We start from the raw sequence: 22,438 nt of genomic DNA, 5'->3' as shown, positions 1-22,438 counted from the left end.
TTTCTAGATTGTCTAGTACAACCAACCATTTAGACAATCAATCACCCTGCTGAGGATTAGTTATTCATTTTGGTTGCACTGTGGGTCTAAGTAACCAAGTTCAGTTTCATGTAGTAAGACTGATCTACCAAGAGCTAAGAGGAGGAGGAATGAGTTCCTCGTTATTAGTTAACAGATATGGTAGACCCTTTTTTTTTAATTAATTAATTTATTTAGAGAGAATGCACAAGCAGGATGGACAGAGCGAGAGGGAGAGAGAATCTCAAGCAGACTCCACACTGAGTGTGGAGCCTGAGGTGGGGCTAAATCTCACCCTGAGATCATGACCTGCGCCAAAACCAAGAGTTGGATGCTCAACTGACTGTGGCGCCCAGGTGCCCCGGTTGATCCTCTTTTTATGATGAACTATAAAACATCATGCATCAGAGATTATACCAATAAGTAACCCAAGGCTACTATTTAATATTTATATTTCTAAAATCTGATATTCTCAGTAGAGACAAGAAGATATATATATATATATTTTTAAAGATTTTATTTATTTATTTATTTGAGAGAGAGAGAGAGAGAGAGCACAAGAGGGGGGAGCGGGAGAGGGAGGAGCAGACTCCCCGCTGAGCAGGGAGCCCGATGCGGGACTCGATCCTGGGACTCCAGGATCATGACCTGAGCCGAAGGCAGTCGCTTAACCAACTGAGCCACCCAGGCGCCCCGACAAGAAGATATTTTTACCTGGTCATTCATGAATAACAAAATAAACCTGCAAATTGCGTAACTATTTTAGTTTCTTTAGACAAACTCAAAATAACGGAGAAAAGGCTACCCAGACTTTGGTATTATTCAAAGACGTACCCATTATGCACTGCAGCTCTTGGATCACTGCTGCTCTTCACTTTGATCATTAGGAGAGAGAGGAGAAGATAGAACATAGCCAAGCCAAAGCACAGACGGTACACAGCTTTATAGCCAACCAAAATATTACAAGGAACGATGCCTTTTTCATTTTCACAAAATCCAGGAATCTAGAAAAACAAAGAGTTTATGATGTAGAATTTTTTCAAGTAAAAATGAAAGTTCTAGGTAATCAAACAGTTTAAGGTTTAGAAAACAGAAATTTGCTTTACAGTTTATGCTGAAAATGTAAGCAAGGTAAGTCTGGAACATTTTCCTCAGATAGACATTTAACTCTCTTTTTACTTTGAGCCCATGATAAACTACAAATGCTGATCCAAAACTGGATGTTTATTCTGACCTGCAGACTTATTCTAAATTTTCTAAAACTTGCATTCTCCTGTGATATGCTGAATTACCTGTATAAGAGAGAAATACAATCAATAAAAGCTTAAGAAATTACATAGTAAGTCAGCTTCTAAATACTAAAGAGGACAATGATGGCTTCTCAAAGCCAATGTGACCTAAATATATTTTGAGTTTTGATGTCTTATTCTACAAGTGTTATTTTTTTTTTTTTTAAGAATTTATGTATGTCAGAGAGAGAGAGAATGAGCAGAGGGAAGAGGCAGATGGAGAGGGAGAAGCAGGCTCCCCGCTGAGCAAGGAGCCGGATGTGGGACTCCATCCCAGGACCCTGGGATCATGACCTGAGCTGAAGGCAGATGCTTAACCGACTGAGCCACCCAGGCATCCCTACAAGTGTTATTTCTGATAATGAATGGATTTGGATTAACAAATAGCTGGCACTGATTTTATTTTTAACTTAGAAATCTGAAAAAGACTGATGGCCATTACAGAAAGTCACACTGGAATCAGAACACAAAAAAAAAAACAAAACAAGACAAACAAAACAAAAAACCTTTAGTGAAACAAATGGGAGTAGTCCTCAGAACTACATACACTACTCCTACATATGAGGATGAATTATTTCCTCTAGAAAATGTTAAAGCAAACAGATATGCCAAAATATGACAATTTGTGCCTTTTTTTTTTTTTTTTTAAAGATTTTATTTATTTATTTGAGAGAGAGAGAATGAGAGACAGAGAGCACGAGAGGGAGGAAGGTCAGAGGGAGAAGCAGACTCCCTGCCGAGCAGGGAGCCCGATGCGGGACTCGATCCCGGGACTCCAGGATCATGACCTGAGCTGAAGGCAGTGGCTTAACCAACTGAGCCACCCAGGCACCCCAATTTGTGCCTTTAAAACCAAGAACTTACAATTGTATTTAAGCTAATGGGGAGGCACTACTTCCTTCTGCTAGTTCCTACATGGTCTGTAACCCTTTCCTGGTCTCACTTAAATCGCACCTTTCCAACCCAGTTTAAGCCCTATGGCAGTACGTACTTACCTATACTCACTTGCAACATGTACTCAACTAGGCATCCTTAATTATCCCACTCCCTTGTATGAGAGCAGGACACACCTAGAGAATTCCCATCATTAATTCAACCACCTAGTTTAGTCAGGTTAGGCTAGTTCAGTAACAACCCCCAAATATCAGTGGCTTAAAACAGCAAAGGCATAGTTCTTCCTCTTGTACCTGTACAGAACTGATTCTGATAGTCATTTCAGGAGTCCAGGCTGTTGGGGAAGCCACCATTTCAAATGATGTACATGTTGTGACAGATAAAAAAGGGAAATTTTGTATCAGTAAGTAGAGGCTGATGTGTATTTCTTCAACTCACAAATCACTGATCAGTAAGTACTAGAGACATGGCCCTACATCTCACAGCACTCTAGGAAATGCAAACCATTGATGACCTTCAGAAAGCAGAGAAGCAGAAATATTTGGTGTTGAGAATTAATATCCACCAACTAAACTATTTATAACCATGGTCAACTGGATCCATGACAAAACCATACAAGTATGTCTTTTGCTTATACCCAAGGACTTGAGTAACATTAACTGGTCATCCACAGCTACCATGTGCAATGCTAGTTACTTTCACAATCATAATAATCTCATTTTCCTTACCCCAAAGCCAACATCGAGCAGATACTGTGCTTTAAAATGGAAGTCAACTGCCATATTCTTTCTCAATCTCAAATTTTCTGTTGTCATTTGTTTTGTCTTGGTGGAAAGCCAACTTCTATACCTTCTCTTGATCACCTTCTCCCTCCCTCCCTCATACAGATTAAAGCCCATATCTTTAACCCCTCTCAAAATATAAATGATTAAATCTCATCCTAAAAAATCCTTTCCTTAACTCAGCTGCCCTCTAAGATACCATCTTTGTTACATAAATTCTCAAATCAGCAGTTTATACCTACTGGATACATTTCCTCATGGTTGTTTGATTCTCCTACTTCTGATCCCAGCACTCTAAAGAAATCGCTTTTTCAAGACACTAATGATGTACTGGCTGTCAAATACTTTCTTCCTAAGGTCTGCACAATAGGGCATTCACTTGTTTCACCCTTTTTCATTGTTCCTTCTGAGGTTCCCTTTTCTCTAGCAACCCCTTTCGATAACAGCTTTTGTCAAAGTTACAGTCTTCACACTTTGAATGGTCTTCTTCAGCATATGCTGCCATCGTTTCAACTTTCATCTCCATTCCCAAAACACCTCTAGCTAGGATTTCTTTTTTGTTACATACCGTGTTTTCTACTTCCTGTTAGATACACAAACACACTTTCTCACACATGTATGTAGTGCACTATCCCTAAGTCAATGTTTTATAAACTAAATGAATCATCTCCTTTTACAACCTGACTCCCTGAAAATTTTTTTTTAAAAAATAAAACACCTCCCCTCCCCGGTTAACAGTAACAGTTTCCTGCTAATTGTCTAAAATCAGAACCTGGGTATTATGTATGATTCTATCACTGCCAATATTTAAATCCAGATTCAGTTAATTCTATATTCAGAAAAGTTATTGCAGGCCCCCTATACAATTCTTGATTACACGATTAAAAGAGCCTCCACATTTAACTGCTTGACTTCTAATCAGATCAGTCTTCCTAAAGCATACGTATTCCGCTCAACAAGCTCTTTATCCTCATTTTGCTTCCTATTTTTCAATCTCTGCATACAAAAATTCTACTCATTCTTAGAATGTTGCTTTTTCCATGAGACCTACTGAGTTCTGACATTTAACTGGTTAGAATTACTTATTTTTCATTACCACAGCATATTATCTGTACCACCATCAGAAAAGTTAAGCTTATGTAAGTCTTATATTCTTTCTTTCCTAAAAGATTATGAGGATTACTAAAACTGGAATTACATGTTATCTTACTTTGTACATTACAATTTCCAAAACCCAACAATCGGTTTTAAGCATACTCATTATAGGTTCAGTTGATCAATTAAAAAAAAAAACAAAAACAAAACTAACCTTATTCAGTTGTTCTTCCATTCCCGGTATCAACATTACACAAGCTACACACACTCCAACAAGCAGGAAAAGTGCATAGATCAATCTAGTTACAGTAGAGTTATTTCCACTAGGACAGCATCGACACAGCAAACATGGGGCACTGCCACATAAACATGGAATCTGGGAAAAAGAGTATTAAAAATCAGTATAGTTTAAAATGATACAGTGAAAATTTGTTTCATCCACTCAAAAAAAACAAAACAAAACAAAACAAACAAACAACCCAGGACTGAAGTTAAAGCAATTACCAAGGAACAAAATCTATTTGGTTCACAATAATTATTCACAAATAAAACTTAGTACTTTCTGTGTAAAGATGGACCAAAGTCAAACATAAAAGCGCTTGACCTCTAAATCAGTTAAAATAAATCAAATCAGTTAAAATAACAAAGTAAAAAAAAAAAAAAATTACCAGCAGCAAAGAGTTCAGCAAAAACAAAGAAAAAACCCTGGAATAATAACAGGCCCATCTCTGGCTCCTGTCCTTGAGCCCCCAAATATGATACTGGTGAATTCACAAAATTCTGAGAATTCTCAAACACCCCAGAAGAGAAAAAGAAGGGAACTGGCATCCTTATCTTTTCCTCTTCTGAGATGGTGGTAGTGAAAAAAGTGAAAAACTCAGGCTAGCTAACTTTCTCCAGTGGAACTCCACTAGGGGAACAAGATAATTCCCTCACCAGGAGAGATGAACGTTGATAAAGCAATCTGCCAATAGTTCAGAAAGGTTAAGCGTTAAGGTTCTCACAAGGACTCACCATAACCTAGGCTGAGCTCCCTCGTACTGTCAGACTTCAGAAAGCTGGACAGACTAGGATATTCCAGTCTTACAGTGATAGCTCTGGGGGAAAAGTCTCAGAAACCAAGGGAAGGGAGTATGGTAGCAGTCATACACACCATAGTAACCAATATACTACAGGAACAAAGCTGTTTATACTAAGCTTAAGAAAGAAAAAAAAAAGTCATGGCAACTATGCAAACATAACTCTAGCATGTATAATAAATAAATAATAAATAGATAAGTAAATAAATAAGCGAGCACAACCCTTAGAGGGAAGGAAAATAAAAGGGTGAGGAAGAGACATTTGAAGAATCCAGTCTGAAACAAAACATAACTCAGTAAGAAAAGGAAATTCTGTACAAGTGCTTCACCTGAACTACAGAAATATAACAAAAAGCAAATGAAAAAGTTAAAAAATGAAATGGGAAAAGAATAAAATAAGATAATGAAAAGAGAAAGTCAAACTTAATAATTATCAAGGAACAAAACAGACACGGCTGAAAATAAAACTACTAACAGAAAAAAGCTTGAGATAATTATTATAAACTTAGGTCAAGATGCAGTTAATAGTGACCAGACATATCCTACTGCCTTCATCAATGGAAAAAATTAAAACAATGGTTTTTCAGACAATTAACAACAGGAAATGCAGGACAGTAATTTCTGAGAGAGGAAATGATGTGAGCTCCATGACTGACCCATCTTTCTGCCTGGGGAGAGCTTCCAATATAGGGAGAGGATCTAAGCAAAGGCCAGCAGTCCACCCGAATTAAGGAGATAGTTGGGAGCTGGAACAGAGTTGGTCACTGAGAGAAGTAAAGGCAGCTAGAGTTTACAGGGCAGAATCCTGGAGAGAAGAAAGCTACAAAGTGAGCTCTGGAAATCTGCAGAGGCTTCAACTTGAATCTTCAGCAAAGCACTGATCATGGCAAGCATTTGAATAAAATACCCAAGGAGTAGGAAGGGTTGGTATTGCCACCAGCCATAGTGGAAAAACCTTGTAATCCAGGAGGCAGTGAGTTATAGGCTATTGCTTAGAAAAAAAATCAGCCATAAGATTAAAGGCTGCTCCAGCCTCACTTAACAAAACATAAAGGAAACATCAAAAAGGTCAAATTTTCTTCAAGTAACTCACCTTTGCCCAAGAATATCATCTTTTTAAAAGTTATGCAAGAAAGTAGAAAAATACAACCTTTAATGGAAAAATAAATCAAAATCAACCCAATAACACAGATGACTTAATTATAGATAATGGCATAAAAGTGTTATTTTAACTATATTTCATACTCTCAAGATTAAAAAAAACCATCAGCATGTTAAGGAGAGCCATGGAAGATTAACATAAAAGATCTATACCAAACCTGTAGAAATGAAAAATAAAGTAACTAAACCAAAAAATACTAAGACACTGCAAAAAAGATTAATGAGCCCAAAAACACAGCAAAAGAAATGCGACAAAAATGCTAGGACAAAAATGAACAGAAGATCAGTGTAGACAATTTGAAGCAGCCTAAGGTAAATGAAATTGGAACTCTCAAAAGGGGAGATGATCAGAAGAGTCCTACTGAGGAAATAATTGTCAAAATGTTCCCATATTTAATCAAGATTATAAATTCCCAGATTCAAGAAGCTCAATGAAATTCTAGCAAAAAAAAACATGGAAACCACACCAACCCACATCACAAACTGCTTAAAAACAATCATAAGCAGAAAAATCTTTAAAAAGCAGGCAGAAATATTAAGGCATATTATATAAAGAGAAACAAGGAAAGGTATCAATTTTAATTAAAAAACTGCAAGCCAAAAGTAAGCACTTAAAAAAAACCAAATGATAAAATTTTATGCTCAGTGAAAGTCTCTTTCAAAAACTAATGCAAAATAAAACCATTTTCAGACATAAAAAGAACACAAGAATCCCAAACTAGCAGACCTAAACTACCAGAAATGTTAGAAGGAAATCCTTCAAACAGAAGGAAGGTTATACCAGACAGCTATCTATACAAACGGAATGAAGAACAATGGAAATGGCAAAATATAAGGAAATCCTTTAAAGGATAATCATCCTTTTTTTATTATGTTCACTTAGCCACTGTATAGTACATCATTAGTTTTTGATGTAGTGTTCAATGATTCATTAGTTGCATATAACACCCAGTGCTCATCACAACACGTGCCCTTCTGATAATTATCCTTTTAAAGCAAAAATAATAGCAATGTATTGTGGGCCTATGTTATAACGAAGGTGGAAAAAAAATATGGTGATTGCAAACAGTATGTAAGAGGAGACATTGAAGACATTCAACTATACACTAATGCGAGGTTCTAATATTATAAATAAGTGGTATGACTGGACATGAAGACAGATTGTAGTAAGTTAAAAATGAATACTATACACCCTAAAGTGACCTCTGAGAAACTCAAGACAAAGAAGTATAGCTAGTAAGCCAATGGAAATAAAAGAATACTAAAAATGGCCAATTAATGCAAAATAAGGGGGAAAAAAAACCTACACAAAAGGGATAATAGGACAAACAGAAAATAGAAAGATGGTTGATTTAAGCCCAAACGTAATAATCACACTAAATGTAAATGGCATAAACACTTCCAATGAAAAGGCAGAGACTGTTAGATAAATCCAATTCTATCTCTTCTACAAGAATCCTACTTAAATATAAAAATGCAAATAGGTTGGGGCGCCTGGGTGGCTCAGTCATTAAGCGTCTGCCTTCGGCTCAGGTCATGATCCCAGGGTCCTGGGATCGAGCCCCGCATTGGGCTCCCTGCTCAGCTGGGAGTCTGCTTCTCCCTCTCCCTCTCCCCCTGCTTGTGTTCCCTCTTTCGCTGTGTCTCTCTCTGTCAAATAAATAAATAGAAAAAAAAAAATGCAAATAGGTTAAGAGTGAAAGAAAGAAAAAACAAATACCATGCTATAGCAGTACCAGACAAAATAGATTTCAGAGCAAAGAATTCTACTAGGGTTAAGGAGGAACACTTCATAATGAAAAGGGGACATACATGGAGATATTCATGGAGGAGACCTATAATCCTAAATGTTTCTACATTTAGTAAGAGAACTTCAAAATGCATTAGGGGAAACTAATAAAACTGAATATAACAAATTCACATTTATATTCTCTCATTAAGTAGCAAAACAAAAATCAGTAAGGATATAGAAAATTTGTATATTATCAATTAATTGTGCCTAAGTGACATTTAGGGAATACTCAATCTAAACAGAGCAGAGCACAAACTGTCTTCCAGAATGCACAGAACACTTAACCAAAACAGACCATATTCTTGGCCATAAGACAAATCTCAAATTGCAATAAACATACAAAATGTCTCAAATCAAACGACCACCATGTATTCTTGGCCCACAATGGAATTTAGACATCAGTAACAGAAAAAACATCTGGAAACTAAATTTTAACAGACTTCTAATCAATCCACAGGGAAAAGATATCAAAAGGAAATTATACAAAATGAAAATAATGTCACATTTGTGAAATTTACAGTATCAAATGATTAGACAAAAATAAAGATTTCAAATCAACAATCTGAGCTTCTACCTTAAAAAAATCAAATAAGCAAATTAAACAAAAAATAAAGAAAATAACAAAGAAGAGAAATCAAGGCAGTAAAAAGCAGAACAAGAAAATCAGTGAAACCAGTTTTAGAAGACCATTACAACTGAGAAAGAGACTGATCAGGATATAAAAGTGCAAAAGAGCAAGAGTAAACACACAAATCATGAATTATGGAAATGTGAAGAGACACCAGCATTAAAAAACTGTAAGGGATAAGTATGAACAATTTTATTTAATACCTTAGGTAAAATGGACAAACTCTATGAAAAACCCACACTGCCAGAAATCATTCAATAAAAAATATATATAATGTTGGAGCCTGGTTGGCTCAGTCGGTAAAGCATGTGACTCTTGATCTCAGGGTTGTGAGTTCAAGCTCCATGTTGGGTGTAAAGATTACTTAAAAGTAAAATGTTGGGCGCCTGGGTGGCTCAGTTGGTTAAGCGACTGCCTTCGGCTCAGGTCATGATCCTGGAGTCCCGGGATCGAGTCCCATATCGGGCTCCTTGCTCAGCAGGGGGTCTGCTTCTCCCTCTGACCCTCCCCCCTCTCATGTGCTCTCTCTCTCTCATTCTCTCTCTCAAATAAAAATAAAATCTTGAAAAAAAAAAAAAGTAAAATGTTAAAAAAAAAAAAGAAAAAAAAATATATATGTATCACACACACACTGAGTAGCCCTATAACTATTTTAAAAAATTAAATTTGTAGTTACAAACCTTCCCAGGCATAGATGGTTTCACTGGGTGAGTTCTACTAAGCACTTAAAACTGAAGAGGCAAAACACTTCAGAACTCTTTTCTAGTGGGCCAGAATTACTTTGACACTACAGCCAAAAACATTATAAAAGAACAGACCAATATCCTTCATGAACATAATTTTTTAGTATCTTGTCAATTCAAAATCAATAACGTAAAAAATATATGAAGACTTCTAGTACATGTTTGCCCATGCAAGAAGCATGGCAGTCACCACTCTGTCCTCACCCGTAAAAAGCTGAACAGAGTAAAATATCAAAAACTCTTTTAGGATCCATAGGAGAGATTAGGATACGGGGTAAATCACTGCCCCAAGACTGGAGACAGATAGGCAAATACAGGGAGCCGTGCCTTACCAGAGCAGAGAATCCCAAGTGGAAGTCAACTTAGGAACCAACGCCCAGGAAGGAGAACCTAAACTTTAACTGAAGAATTGCTGGAACTTACTGTGGAAATTCCTTCATGCTTCTTGCAGCAGAGGGGAAAAGGAACCATTTAAAAATATACCCAGAACACTCTGTTCTTTACAATGCCTATGCTAAGGAGAAACTAGTTAAGCAGACCCTAACCTGCTGGGGTATTATCAGTGTCACAATAATGCAGGGAAAGGGAAATACTCAATTCCAGCCCAAATTAGCCATCCTCTTCCACCTAGGAGGAAAAAAAAGCCCGAGAAACACTTGTGAGTTCACAGTCCAGAGACATAGGTTCACTAAATGACTAAGACCTAATCATAGGGCTGTGGAACACTTCTCCTTTCTGAATACCTCACCACAACGTTATTATCAAAAGGATAATAAAACAATATTGTCAACAGTCCACAGATTTGAAAACCTAGATAAAACAAATCAATTCCTTGAGAGACACAAGCTGCCAAAACTCACACAACAAGAAATAGGCAATGTGAATAAGCCAGTATCTGTTGAAGAAATTGAGTCAATAATTAATAACCTTCCAAAACAGAAAGCACCAGACCCAGATGAGTTCACTGGTGAACTCTACTAAACATTTAAAGAAACAAAATACCGGTGCTCTGAAATCTCTTTCAGAGGACAGAAGCAGAGAAGACTGCCTAACTCATTTTATGAGACCAGCATTACTTTTAACAATATAACTAGACCAAAGACATTATAAAAAATGAAAACTACAAATCAACAGCTCTCATAAACACAGATGCATAAATCCTCAACGAAATACCAGCATATCAAATCCAACAATATATGAAAAGAATTATATACTATGACCAAGTAGGTTTTATCCCTGATATACAAGAATGGTTCAACATTCAAAAAATCAGTTAATGTCCACAAAGATGATCATATCAGTAGATGCCCAAAAACATATTTGACAAAATCCAACCTCATTCATGATAAAAACTCTCAATAAACTAGGAATAGAGGGGAACTCCCTCAACTTGATTAATAAAACCAACAAAACATCTACAGTTATCACATTTAATGGTGAGAAACTTGAAGCCTTCCCAATTAATATCAGGTACAAAGCAAGGATGTTTCCTCTCATCATTCCTTTTCAACACTGTACTGGAAGTTCTAGCTAGTGCACTAAGACAAGAAAAGAAAATAAAAGGTATATGCATTGGGAAGGAAGAAATAAAATTATCTTCATTCACAGATGGCATTATCATCTACATAGAAATTTCAAAAGAAGTGACCAAAACAACCCCCACAAAATCTTAGAACTAATAAGTAATTATAGCAAGGCTGCAGGATACAAGGTTAACAGACAGAAGTCAACTACTTTCCTATACATCAGCAATGAAAAAGTAAAACTTGAAATTAAAAATATATTACCATTTATGTTAGCATCCAAAAACAAACAAAAACCCCAAAATACTTAAGTATCAATTTAACAGAGTACATACAAGATCAATATGAGAAAAAACACAAAATTCTGATAAGCAAAATAAAAGAACTAAACAGGGATGCCTGGGTGGCTCAGTCAGTTAAGTGTTTGTCTTCAGCCCAGGTCATGATCCCAGGTCCTGAGATTGAGTCCTGCATCGGTCTCTTGGCTCATCAGAGAGCCTGCTTCTCCCTCTGTCTACCACTCCTCCTGCTTGAGCTCTCTCTGACAAATATAAATAAAATCTTAAAAAAAAAAAAACTAAATAAATGAACAGATATTCCACATTCATGGATTAGGAAGACTCAGGGTTGTTAAGATGTCAATCCCTCAAGCCTGACCTATAGATTCAATGCAATCCCAATCAAAACCCCAGCAAGTTATTGTGTAGATATTGACAAACTGATTCTAAAATTCATATGGAGAGACAAAAGACCCAGAATAGCCAATATGATACTGAAGAAGAACAAAGTTGAAGGATTGACACTATCAGACTTAAGACTTTTTTAAAAAATATTTTATTTTATTATTTTTATTTTTTTTATTTTTTTAATTCTTATGTTAATCCCCATACATTACATCATTAGTTTTAGATGAAGTGTTCCATGATTCATTGTTTGTGCATAACACCCAGTGCTACATGCAGAATGTGCCCTCCTCAATACCCACCACCAGGCTAACCCATCCTCCCACCCCCCTCCCCTCTAGAACCCTCAGTTTGTTTTTCAGAGTCCATCGTCTCTCATGGTTGGTCTACCCCTCCGATTTCCCCCGCTTCATTCTTCCCCTCCCGCTACCTTCTTTTTTTTTTTCTTAACATATATTGCATTATTTGTTTCAGAGGTACAGATCTGAGATTCAACAGTCTTGCACAATTCACAGCGCTTACCAGAGCACCTACCCTCCCCAATGTCTATCACCCAGTCACCCCATCCCTCCCACCCTACCCCCCACTCCAGCAACCCTCAGTAAAAGATTTTATTTATTTGCGAGAGAGAGAGAGAGAGAGAGAGAGTCAGAGAGAGCGTGTGAGTGCACAAGCAGGGAGAGCAGCAGGCAGAGAGAGAAGCAGGCTTCCCACTGAGCTAGGAACCCGATGTGGGACTCGATCTCAGGACGCTGGGATCATGACCTGAGCCGAAGGCAGATGCTTAACCAACTGAGCCACCCAGGTGTCCCTGGACTTCAGACTTATAAAGCAACAATAACAGGTCACTATGGTACTGTCAAAAAGAAAAGACAAATCAAAGGAACAGAATAGTGAGCCCGCAAATAGCCCCCACATAAATGCAATCAACTAATCTTTGACAAAGGTGCAAAGGCAATTCAATGAAACAAAGATGGTCTTTTGAACAAATGGTACTGTTAACAACTGAGCATTCATATGCAGAAAAATGAATCTAGACATACAGACACAGATCTCACACCCTTTCCCAAAATTAATTCGAAATAGATTTTAAACCTAAATGTAAATCCTAAAACCATAAACCAGTACAAGATAACACAGGAAAAAATCTAAATGACCTTGGGTGTGGCAATGACTTTTCAGATACAACATCAAAAGCATGATTCACAAAAATATAACTGATAAACTGATATTCATTAAAATTTAAAAAATTCTGCTCTACAAAGGTCAACATCAAAATAATGAAAAGAAAGGCTGACTGTGTGAAAATATTTGCAAAAAACACACATGATCATAAAGGACTGTTATCCAAAACACACAGAGAACTCTTAAAACACAAAAAGAAACAATCAGATTAAAAAATGGTCAACAGGGTGCCTGGGTGGCTCAGTTGGTTAAGCGACTGCCTTCGGCTCAGGTCATGATCCTGGAGTCCCGGGATCGAGTCCCACATCGGGCTCCCTGCTTGGCAGGGAGTCTGCCTCTCCCTCTGACCCTCCTCCCTCTCATGCTCTCTGTCTCTCATTCTCTCTCTCTCAAATAAATAAATAAAATCTTTAAAAAAAAAATAAAAAAAAATAAAAAATGGGTCAACAGACACCTCACCAAATTCGATATATAGATGGCAAATAAGCATATGAAAAACTGTTCCACATATTTCATATGCATATGGAAAATGCATATTAAAACTCATATACACAAAAAGCCTGCACATGGATGTTTATAGCAGCTTTATTCCTAACTGCCCAAACTTGGAAGCAACCAAGATGTCCTTTAGTAGGTGAATGAACAAATAAACTGTGGTACATCTAAATAATGGTACATTAGTGCTGAAAACAAAGGAGTTCTCAGGCCATGAAAAGACATGGAGAAACCTTAAATGGGTATTACTAACTGAAAGAAGGCAATGTGAAAAGACTACATCTTGTATGATTTCGACTATGAAATTCTGGAAAAGGCAAAACTGTGGAGACAGTAAGATCAGTGGCTGGAGTGGGTACAGGAATGAATAGGCAAGGCTCAGAGTAAAAGGGTAGTGAAAATATTCTGTATGCTACTATAATGGTGGCTACATGTCATTATACACTTGCCCAAACTCACAGAATGTCCAACACCAAGAGTGAACCATAATGTAACCTACAGACTTTGGATGATTATGATGTGTCAACATAGGTTCATTAATTGTAACAAATGTACCACTCTAGTGGGGGATGTTGATAAGGAAGGAGGCTATCCATGTGTAGATTCAGGGGATATATGGGAAATCTTTGTTATCTTTCAATTTTCTATGAACCTAAAACTACTCTAAAGAAAGCCCCCCCCCCCTTTTTAAGTGAGAGAACATGAGTGTTCAAGTAGGGGGGGGGAGGGACAGAGGGAGAGGGACAGAATCTTAAGCAGACTCCATGCTTAGTGCAGAGCCCCACATGGGGCTCAATCTCATGACCCTGAGATCATGACCTGAGCAGAAATCAAGAGTCAGACAGTTGAGCCACCCAGGTCCCCTAAAAAAAAGCCTTTAAAAATAAAGGCTATATGGGATGCCTGGATGGCTCAGTTGGTTAAGCGTCTGCTTTTGGCTCAGCTCAAGGTCCCAGGGTCCGCGATGGAGTCCCCCATTGGGCTCCTTGCCCAGCAGGAAGCCTGCTTCTCCCTCTGCCTGCAGCTCCCCCTGCTTGTGCGCTTGCTCTCTTAAAGATAAAATAAAAAAAATAAATAAAATAAAATAAAATAAAAGGATATAAAACACTGTGACCAAGTAGGGCTTAGTCAGGGAAAGTAAGGCTGATTGAACTTTTGAAAATCAACCAGTGCAATTCACCATATTCACAGACTAAAGTTCAGAATAGACTTACATAAATATGGTAAAAGGGTTTTTGATTAAAGTGCCAAAGCAAATCAACATAGGAAGGACAATCTCTTTAATAAACAGTACTGAAATAACTGGAAGAACCCTAAGGGGCGCCTGGGTGGCTAAGTGGGTTAAGCGTCTACATTTGGCTTAGGTCATGATCCCAGAGTCCTGGGATCAAGCCCCAGGTCAGGCTCCCGGCTCAGCATCTCCCTCTCCCATACACCTGCTATCTAATAAAATAAATAAAATCTTAAAAAAAAAAAAAAGAACCTTAAGCCACAATCAAACCATATATCAAAATTAACTGAGGATTTCTTAGATACAATATGAAAAGCATGACCCACAGAAGAAAGAAAATTGATAAACCAGGTCCCATCAAAATTAAGAACTTCTGCTATTTGAAAGACACCCTGAAGAGAATTAAGACAAGCCACAGACTTGAAAAAAATATATGGGAATCAGGTAGCTGATAAATGATTTGTACTGAGAATATATAAGGAATTTTTAAAACTTAAGAAAACCAACCAACCAAAATAAAAACTGGGCAAATTATTCAAACATTTTAAGAAAGAAAATATATGGGTGGCAAATAAGTGCATGAAAAAGTGCTCAATATCATCAGTTACTAAGGAAATGCACACTAAAAGCATAATGAGATACCACCACACACACGTTAGAATGGCTAAAATCAAATAAACTCGTAATACCAAGTACTAACAACTCTCTTTGTTGGGACTGAAAACTGGTACAGCTATCTTGGAAACCAGCTTGGTAGTTTCTTACAAGTCAAATGTATGCTTGTCATATTACTCAGCAATTCCACTGCTAGATATTTTACCTAAGCAAAAGAGAACTTAAGAGTCACACAAAAAACCTTTGTGGTACCTTTATGGAAATGCTTATAGCTATTTTATCACCAAAATCTGGAAATGCCCTTCACCTGATACATGGATAGTAAGTTGTGGTTTATCCAAGCAATGGAATACTATACAAAAATAAAAAGGAACAAACCACTAATACACACAACATGAATAAATCTCAATGAATTATACTCAGTAAAAAAAGCCAAACTCAAAAGGCCATATTTTGTATGATTTATTCATATGCCTTTCTGGAAAGAACGAACCCTGGAGACAGAAAAAACAGGGGTTGCCAAGAATTAGGATGACATAATTTAAGGTGCTAACTGTTCTGTAGCTGTTACATAACTAAAGGATTTCTCAAAATTCACAGACCTGTATATTACAAAGTGTGAATTTCAGGTAAATTATATCAACTAAAAAAATGACAAAAATATGGAAAAATAATATGTAAGGAAAACAAAGACAATGTAATATGAAGGTTAACTGGTGTCCTTAAAATAGAGAATCCTCTAAATAAACAAAAAGGACATTCAAAGATAGAATCCAAGAAAAACTTCCTTAGAGGAAGAAGTGAATCTGTATTTCTAAAAGAACACTATTTTCTTTCTTTCTTTTTTGTTTTTTAAAGATTTTATTTATTTGAGAGTGAGTGAGTGAGAGAGGCACAAGCCAGGGGAGAGGCAGAGGGAGAAGCAGACTCCCCACTGAGCAGGGAGCCCAACACCGGGCCCAATCCCAGGACCCTGGGCTCATGACCTGAGCCAAAGGCAGACACTTAACCCAGGTGCCCCAAAAGAACGCTATTTTCTAGATGAAAAATGTGATAAAAGATTTAAAGTCAGACATATTTGGTTAATTTCAAAGAGAAGTAAAAACTCTTCAGATATCCAGGCAGAGGAAACAAGTCAATAGAACATGTGAGATGTGTTGGGAGGGAGTGGATACCACAGTGTTAGACAAAACAGGATTCACAGAAAAGACTATTAAGTTCTGAAGGAAATGGGTATATTATTAAACTGGTAAACAATGCCTCTCAGAAATGTAAAAGATAGTTTTATATATAAAAGAATTTATAAATATTTCAGCATCCATGAATTCTTCAAAAATCTATCAGGATTATAAAACTTAGTCAATTAGGAGAGGACATTAAGTTAAAAAAAAAACAAAAACTGGGAGAAGCCATGGTTAAAAAGTGCTTTGAGGTTTGAAACCACTTAAAGTGTAGAGCAGTGGTTCTCAAAATGTAGCAGGTATCGGAATCACTTGGAGGGCTTTTTTTTTTTTTTCCCCAAGAGTTTATTTATTTGACAGACTGAGAGATAGCGAGAGCAGGAACACAAGCAGGGGGAGTGGGAGAGGGAGAAGCAGTCTTCCCACGGAGCAGGGAGACCGAAGCAGGACTCGATCCCAGGACCCTGGGATCATGACCTGAGCTGAAGGCAGACGCTTAACGACTGAGCCACCCAGGCGCCCCTGGAGGGCTTATTAAAACAGAGTGCTGGGGGGCGCCTGGGTGGCTCAGATGGTTGGGCGTCTGCCTTCGGCTCGGGGCATGGTCTCGGGGTCCTGGGATTGAGCCCCATATCGGGTTCCTGGCTCGGCGGGGAGTCCGCTTCTCCCTCTCCCTCTGCCTCTCTCCCCTGCTCATATTCCCTCTCTCTCTCTCTCTCTGTCACATGAATAAAAAAAAAAAATTAAAAAAAAAAAAAAAAACTGGTGCTGGGCCTTAAGTCAGTGTTTCCAGTAAGTCTCCTGGTGTGCTGATGCTACAGGGTCCACGAAACACACTTCAAGAATGACTTGTTTAGTTCTAAGACTAAACAACTAGGATAATTATGGTTATAAAAGACAATGGTCACATATAAAAAATAATACATATACAAAGAGATTCTGGTTAAAGATGGCAGACTAAATATGTGAATTTACCCACGCTCCCAATAAAATAAAAAAAAATAAAGGAATTAAGAGTACACTTAAAATGAACAAACTTAGGAATAAACTTAAAAGGTCAGACTTCTGGATTTTTTTCTTCTGTTCTTTTTGACCTTTTAAGGCCTAAAAAGTTGAATTATAAGCCATCAAAGGAAAAAGTTAAGCAATAAAATTTGTAGAATTCCCAAACAGATCAAGGACTGGTGGCACCAGGTAGCCTCCCTGAGGCAGAAGGTAGAGATAAAGATAGAATTCGTTAAAAGCTTTTTTAAAGAGCAGTTAAGACTGCTATTTATAGGGCGCCTGGGTGGCTCAGTTGGTTAAGCGACTGCCTTCGGCTCAGGTCATGGTCCTGGAGTCCCGGGATCGAGTCCCGCATCGGGCTCCCTGCTCGGCGGGGAGCCTGCTTCTCCCTCTGACCCTTCCCCCTCTCATGTGCTCTCTGTCTCTCTCATTCTCTCTGTCTCAAATAAATAAATAAAATCTTTAAAAAAAAAAAAAAAAAGACTGCTATTTATAGCAGTCTATTATATATTATATATATAACAGTCTACTCTATTATAGATAAGACTATTTCATTCATTTTTTGCTCTGGCCAATTGAAGAGGATGAAGTAGAATTTCTCAAGCCTGGCACTACTGACATCTTGGATCAAAAAATTCTTTGTTGCTGGGGGCCATCCTGTGCAGTGTAAAATGTTTAGTAGTATCTCTGGCCTTTACTTACTAGATGCTATTAGCACCTCTTACCCCAAACTGGACAGCAAAAAATGCCTGCAGACATTGCCAAATGTGCCCAGTTGAGAACCACTGCTATAGAAACATCTCCTTAGATGAATCTTTTTAGGAAACTCCTGATGAAGAAATGTTTATTTAACATTCAACAGCTCCTTTATTTTTATTTTCCTTTTGTTAAACTCAGGAAAAAATAGATTTAATGCTTTGTTTAAAAATACATGTTTAGGGCGCCTGGGTGGCTCAGTCGGTTAAGCGACTGCCTTCGGCTCAGGTCATGATCCTGGAGTCCCGGGATCGAGTCCCGCATCCGGCTCCCTGCTCGGCGAGGAGCCTGCTTCTCCCTCTGACCCTCCCCCCTCTCATGTGCTCTCTCTCTGTCTCATTCTCTCTCTCAAATAAATAAATAAAATCTTTAAAAAAAAAAAATACATGTTTAGCATGCTACCATTCCTAAAATATATTTTTGTCCATTCATCCATGCATGTATATATACATTGAGAGAAGGAATGTTATTGGTGGTGGCATTTTTTTTGTGACATTTTAACTTTGTACTCTGCTATGCTTGACTGTTCAGTGACTATGAATCATTTCTGCAAAGACAAGTCATTGTACTAAAAAATAAAAATCTAGCAGAGGCTGACACAAAATAGGTAGGCAGTAATCACTAGCTCTTTCTTCTTAAGTATATTAAGTATTTTGGACAAAAAAAAGGGGATAGTTATTGTATATAAAGCCCAATAATTCAAAAAAATCAATTCTAGTAATTAATATCATTGTTGAGATTGGGATGAAAGCACTGAAGTAGGCATAAATTTCTGGTAATGTAGTTACAGGATTAGGTGGGAGATCCAGATATTTAAGTGGTTAATGTAATCACTGATCAAAGAGACAGCCGCATGAACCAAGATTTATGATCAATCTAATTCTAGGCCACTTAGCAAAGAAGCTCAAAAATTAAAACTCCAATGCACAACAGTATAACATGTATTTTTTCTTTTATGTGTTTTCATAGTTCAGAAATTTTCTACAGCTGTTTTATAAATCAGAAAAAAAACTTTACAGAAATAGATTAAGCCTCAAAAAACCTGAGTAAAAAATAAGATTTGTTTAAATGTGGTTTAACTGTTCTAATTTAATGACTTGAATACTTTTGAAAATTTGAGCAAGTTTTGAATTTGTCAAAACCTTTAAGTAAATAAACATACCGACTATTAAGACTGTTGAAAAAACGGACATATATTACAAGGCAACGTCCCCTTCAGCTGCTAACAAACTACACCAAAATCGAACAGTTCACGGAGACAGAAGCACCAAGAAGGAAAGGGGAAAATATGACTAGAACTGCATACTACAGAGTCAATTCCTAGACCGGCCACAATAATCTAGCACACAAGATCAACCTTGGCCACCTAGTCTATCTGCCAGAGATCTAATTATTGGAGGATAAGAAAATTGCCTCCTTGTTACTACCTTTCCAATATACCTTGTTATTAACAGTGACTAAAATGCAGTGTCAATTTTATCAGTTTTCTAGTCAATAAAGGTGAAGAACTAAGTTGTAAGAACTTTAATAGGAATATAATTTTCCATATTGTTCACTAAAGCGATTTTCTGATTTAAAACACATAAATATAGGCATGCCTGGGTGGCTCAGTCAGTTAAGTGTCTGCCTTCGGCTCAGGTCATGATCCCAGGGTCCTGGGATCCTGTCCTGCATCCGGCTCCTAGCTCAGCGGGGAGCCTGCTTCTCCCTCTGCCTGCTCTGCCTGCCGCTCCCCCTGCTTGTGCTGACAAATAAATAAAATCTTTAAAAAATAATAATAAATAAAAAAACACATATATATAAAAAAAATCCTTAACACCCTCTCCCCCCAACCATAATTATTCTTGTGGCAAAAAAGGTGTTCACCATGGTTCTGGAGAGAACAAAACTGGAAACATGAATCCCTCCTTTTAAGTTTTTACTATATACAAAGAACATGCCTACTTGATAAATGGACAAAATCTGACTTCACAAATCACACATTCCCCCCCAAAAAACGAAAGCAATGTTTTAACATTTATTATTTTGTAATACATTTATTACACTGTGCCTCTTTTGTATTAAACAGACTCAAGTGGATTCTCCACTTTCTTACTGAGATTAAAAATACTTGGTTTCCATGCCCAACTACAAGAAGAGATATAATCAAGAGAATGATCTCTGAAGTAACAACCTCCAGGTATTATTTTATTAAAATTTAACACAGTTCAAGCAATATCAGAACTTTCTAAAAAAAGTGAGGGATGTAAAATAATAAAAATTCTGACTCGTGTATATAATGGAATCACTTGGGAAATCAGACAAGCGTTAGAAGTGGAATTTAGAAATCATGGATTAAAGAAATATGATTTTAACCCAAATACCTCGCCCAAAATTACAAATAACTTTATTAACTGTAATGTTAATATGTTGTCTATTTTGGGGGGTTATCTTAAACTGAAGTTTATTTGCACCACCTGAATAAAGAAATTGTACCACTATAATGAAAAATGGTATCACTCTAAAGACGCTATCTAATTAAAATGCAACCTACACCTAATTAAACATGAAACTTCAGATTACAGAAGCATACTTTTGTCAAGATACAAGATTTGTAATACCATTGAACTGACCAGCTTTTACAGATACATATATTATTACTTGAGAAATACAGTAATTTCTTCATAGCATGAAGGTCGAGGACCCAGCCACAGAGCTAATATTTACTAATATTAGTAAATATTACCGCCAGGCTGTCCCAAATAGCGGGCGTTTAAGTGCAGTCAGCCCGACAGAACAAAGAGGCCAACATGCCTCCCGGGATGACAGTGCTGCAGACTCTGAGGTCGCTGGCAACAGGAGAAGAGATGGGGTACTCCACGGAATGGGCCTAAAACCTCTGTAGAGACGGCCTACGCAGACACAGGGAAAAAAAACAACAAAAAGGGACTTGGAAGAATATGGAGTAGCTTTCACGAAAGCTACTCACGAAACACGGTTGGGGGAGGGAAACTACAGCTGTCTTGTCTTTGCTTCTCCCATCAGGGTTATCTTTCCATCTCCACTGCTCCTCACGGCCACGGCTGTCAGCTCTTAGCAAGACTCAGGGCCCTAAAGCTGAGTTGGCGTGACCACGGGAGATAGGGAGAAAATGGGGACGGAAGGCACTCCCTGTTGGGTGGGGTACCAAGTTACCGACGCACTGCATCCAGCCCAGCTCGGGTTCCCTTCTCCTTCGCCTCCTATGCTTAGCACCCTGAAGGTCACTAAAAACCTCCTTACCCAGCTCGCCATGGAGCACAGTCCCAAGACGTTTCCCATCTCGGCAATGTCGCAGGAGCAGCCGCTGGCGACAAGATGGAGACAGTACCTCTCCACCCTTTCGGGCCTTATTTACTATCTGCGAGCCACTTCCGGCGCATAGCCCAACCCCGCCCCTCAGCTTTGCGTCACTTCCTTTGAGGCCCATATTGGGTGGGGTGGGGGAGGGTGTCGTGTTGAGATTGCGCGTGCGCGTTCTTGGAATTTGAGGCAGGTTTCGGAGCAGAGCTCTCTGACACCCGGGCGGAAATTTCTGGCTAATGCAGCCTGACCGTAGTTTGCCACATTAAGGAAACGATGTGAGAAAAACTCACCATTACTTAATGTTTATTAGAATTTGGATTTAGTAGAGGCTGAGGTGGTGGTTGATGATTTTGTCCTCGTCTATTAGAAGAATTTCTGACGGCTTTTGGAGGATTGCCTTCTTTTTCTCAATGTTCATCCGTTCATCCACTTATTTCTCGTTTTTACACTTTTGCGTCCTTTTCTCCCCCACTTACATTCCCAGGTATTCCTGTAGGCCACTGCCTGGGACAAGTTTATTGGGGTATTTCCATTCGTTTGGGTACTTACAGTTCTTTGTATCACTTCTTTGTTGTTGACACGCATTTTCATTTCTTGCCCAATTAAGATGTTGCGGGAAGGGGCACCTGGGTGGCTCAGATGGTTAGGCGTCTGCCTTCGGCTCAGGTCATGATCTCAGGGTCCTGGGATCGAGTCCCGCATCGGGCTCCCTGCTCCTCGGGAGCCTGCTTCTCCCTCTGCCTCTCTCTCTCTCTGTCTGTCATGAATAAATAAATAAAATCTTAAAAAAAAAAAAAAAAAAAAAGATGTTGCGGGAAGTTTGCACGTTAAAAAATTTTAATTAGGTAAAAAAGACATACTGATTATAAAAACTTAAATATAGCATTGGTTTTATTGAACGTTATGAGCTGTTCAGGAGACATTTGGAATCCTTGCAAATTAAGTGATAATGATCATCT

The 22,438-nt window shown here is 38.0% G+C and overlaps 1 protein-coding gene across 1 annotated transcript in view; it reads right to left on the bottom strand.

Moving 5' to 3' along the window:
• SERINC1 (serine incorporator 1) overlaps window positions 1-21,508 on the bottom strand; it is a 35,844-nt gene extending 14,336 nt beyond the window's left edge. The window contains 3 exon segments of the mRNA XM_021693337.2: window positions 853-1,022; window positions 4,293-4,454; window positions 21,417-21,508. Coding sequence (XP_021549012.1) covers window positions 853-1,022; window positions 4,293-4,454; window positions 21,417-21,455 — 371 coding nt within the window. The 5' untranslated portion in view covers window positions 21,456-21,508.
• Window positions 21,509-22,438: the final 930 nt, after the last annotated feature.

The sequence above is a fragment of the Neomonachus schauinslandi genome, chromosome 8 (assembly GCF_002201575.2).
Source record: "Neomonachus schauinslandi chromosome 8, ASM220157v2, whole genome shotgun sequence".
NCBI lineage: Eukaryota > Metazoa > Chordata > Mammalia > Carnivora > Phocidae > Neomonachus > Neomonachus schauinslandi.
The sequence above is the reverse complement of the archived record's forward strand: the minus strand, read 5'-3'. Positions and strand labels throughout refer to the sequence as shown.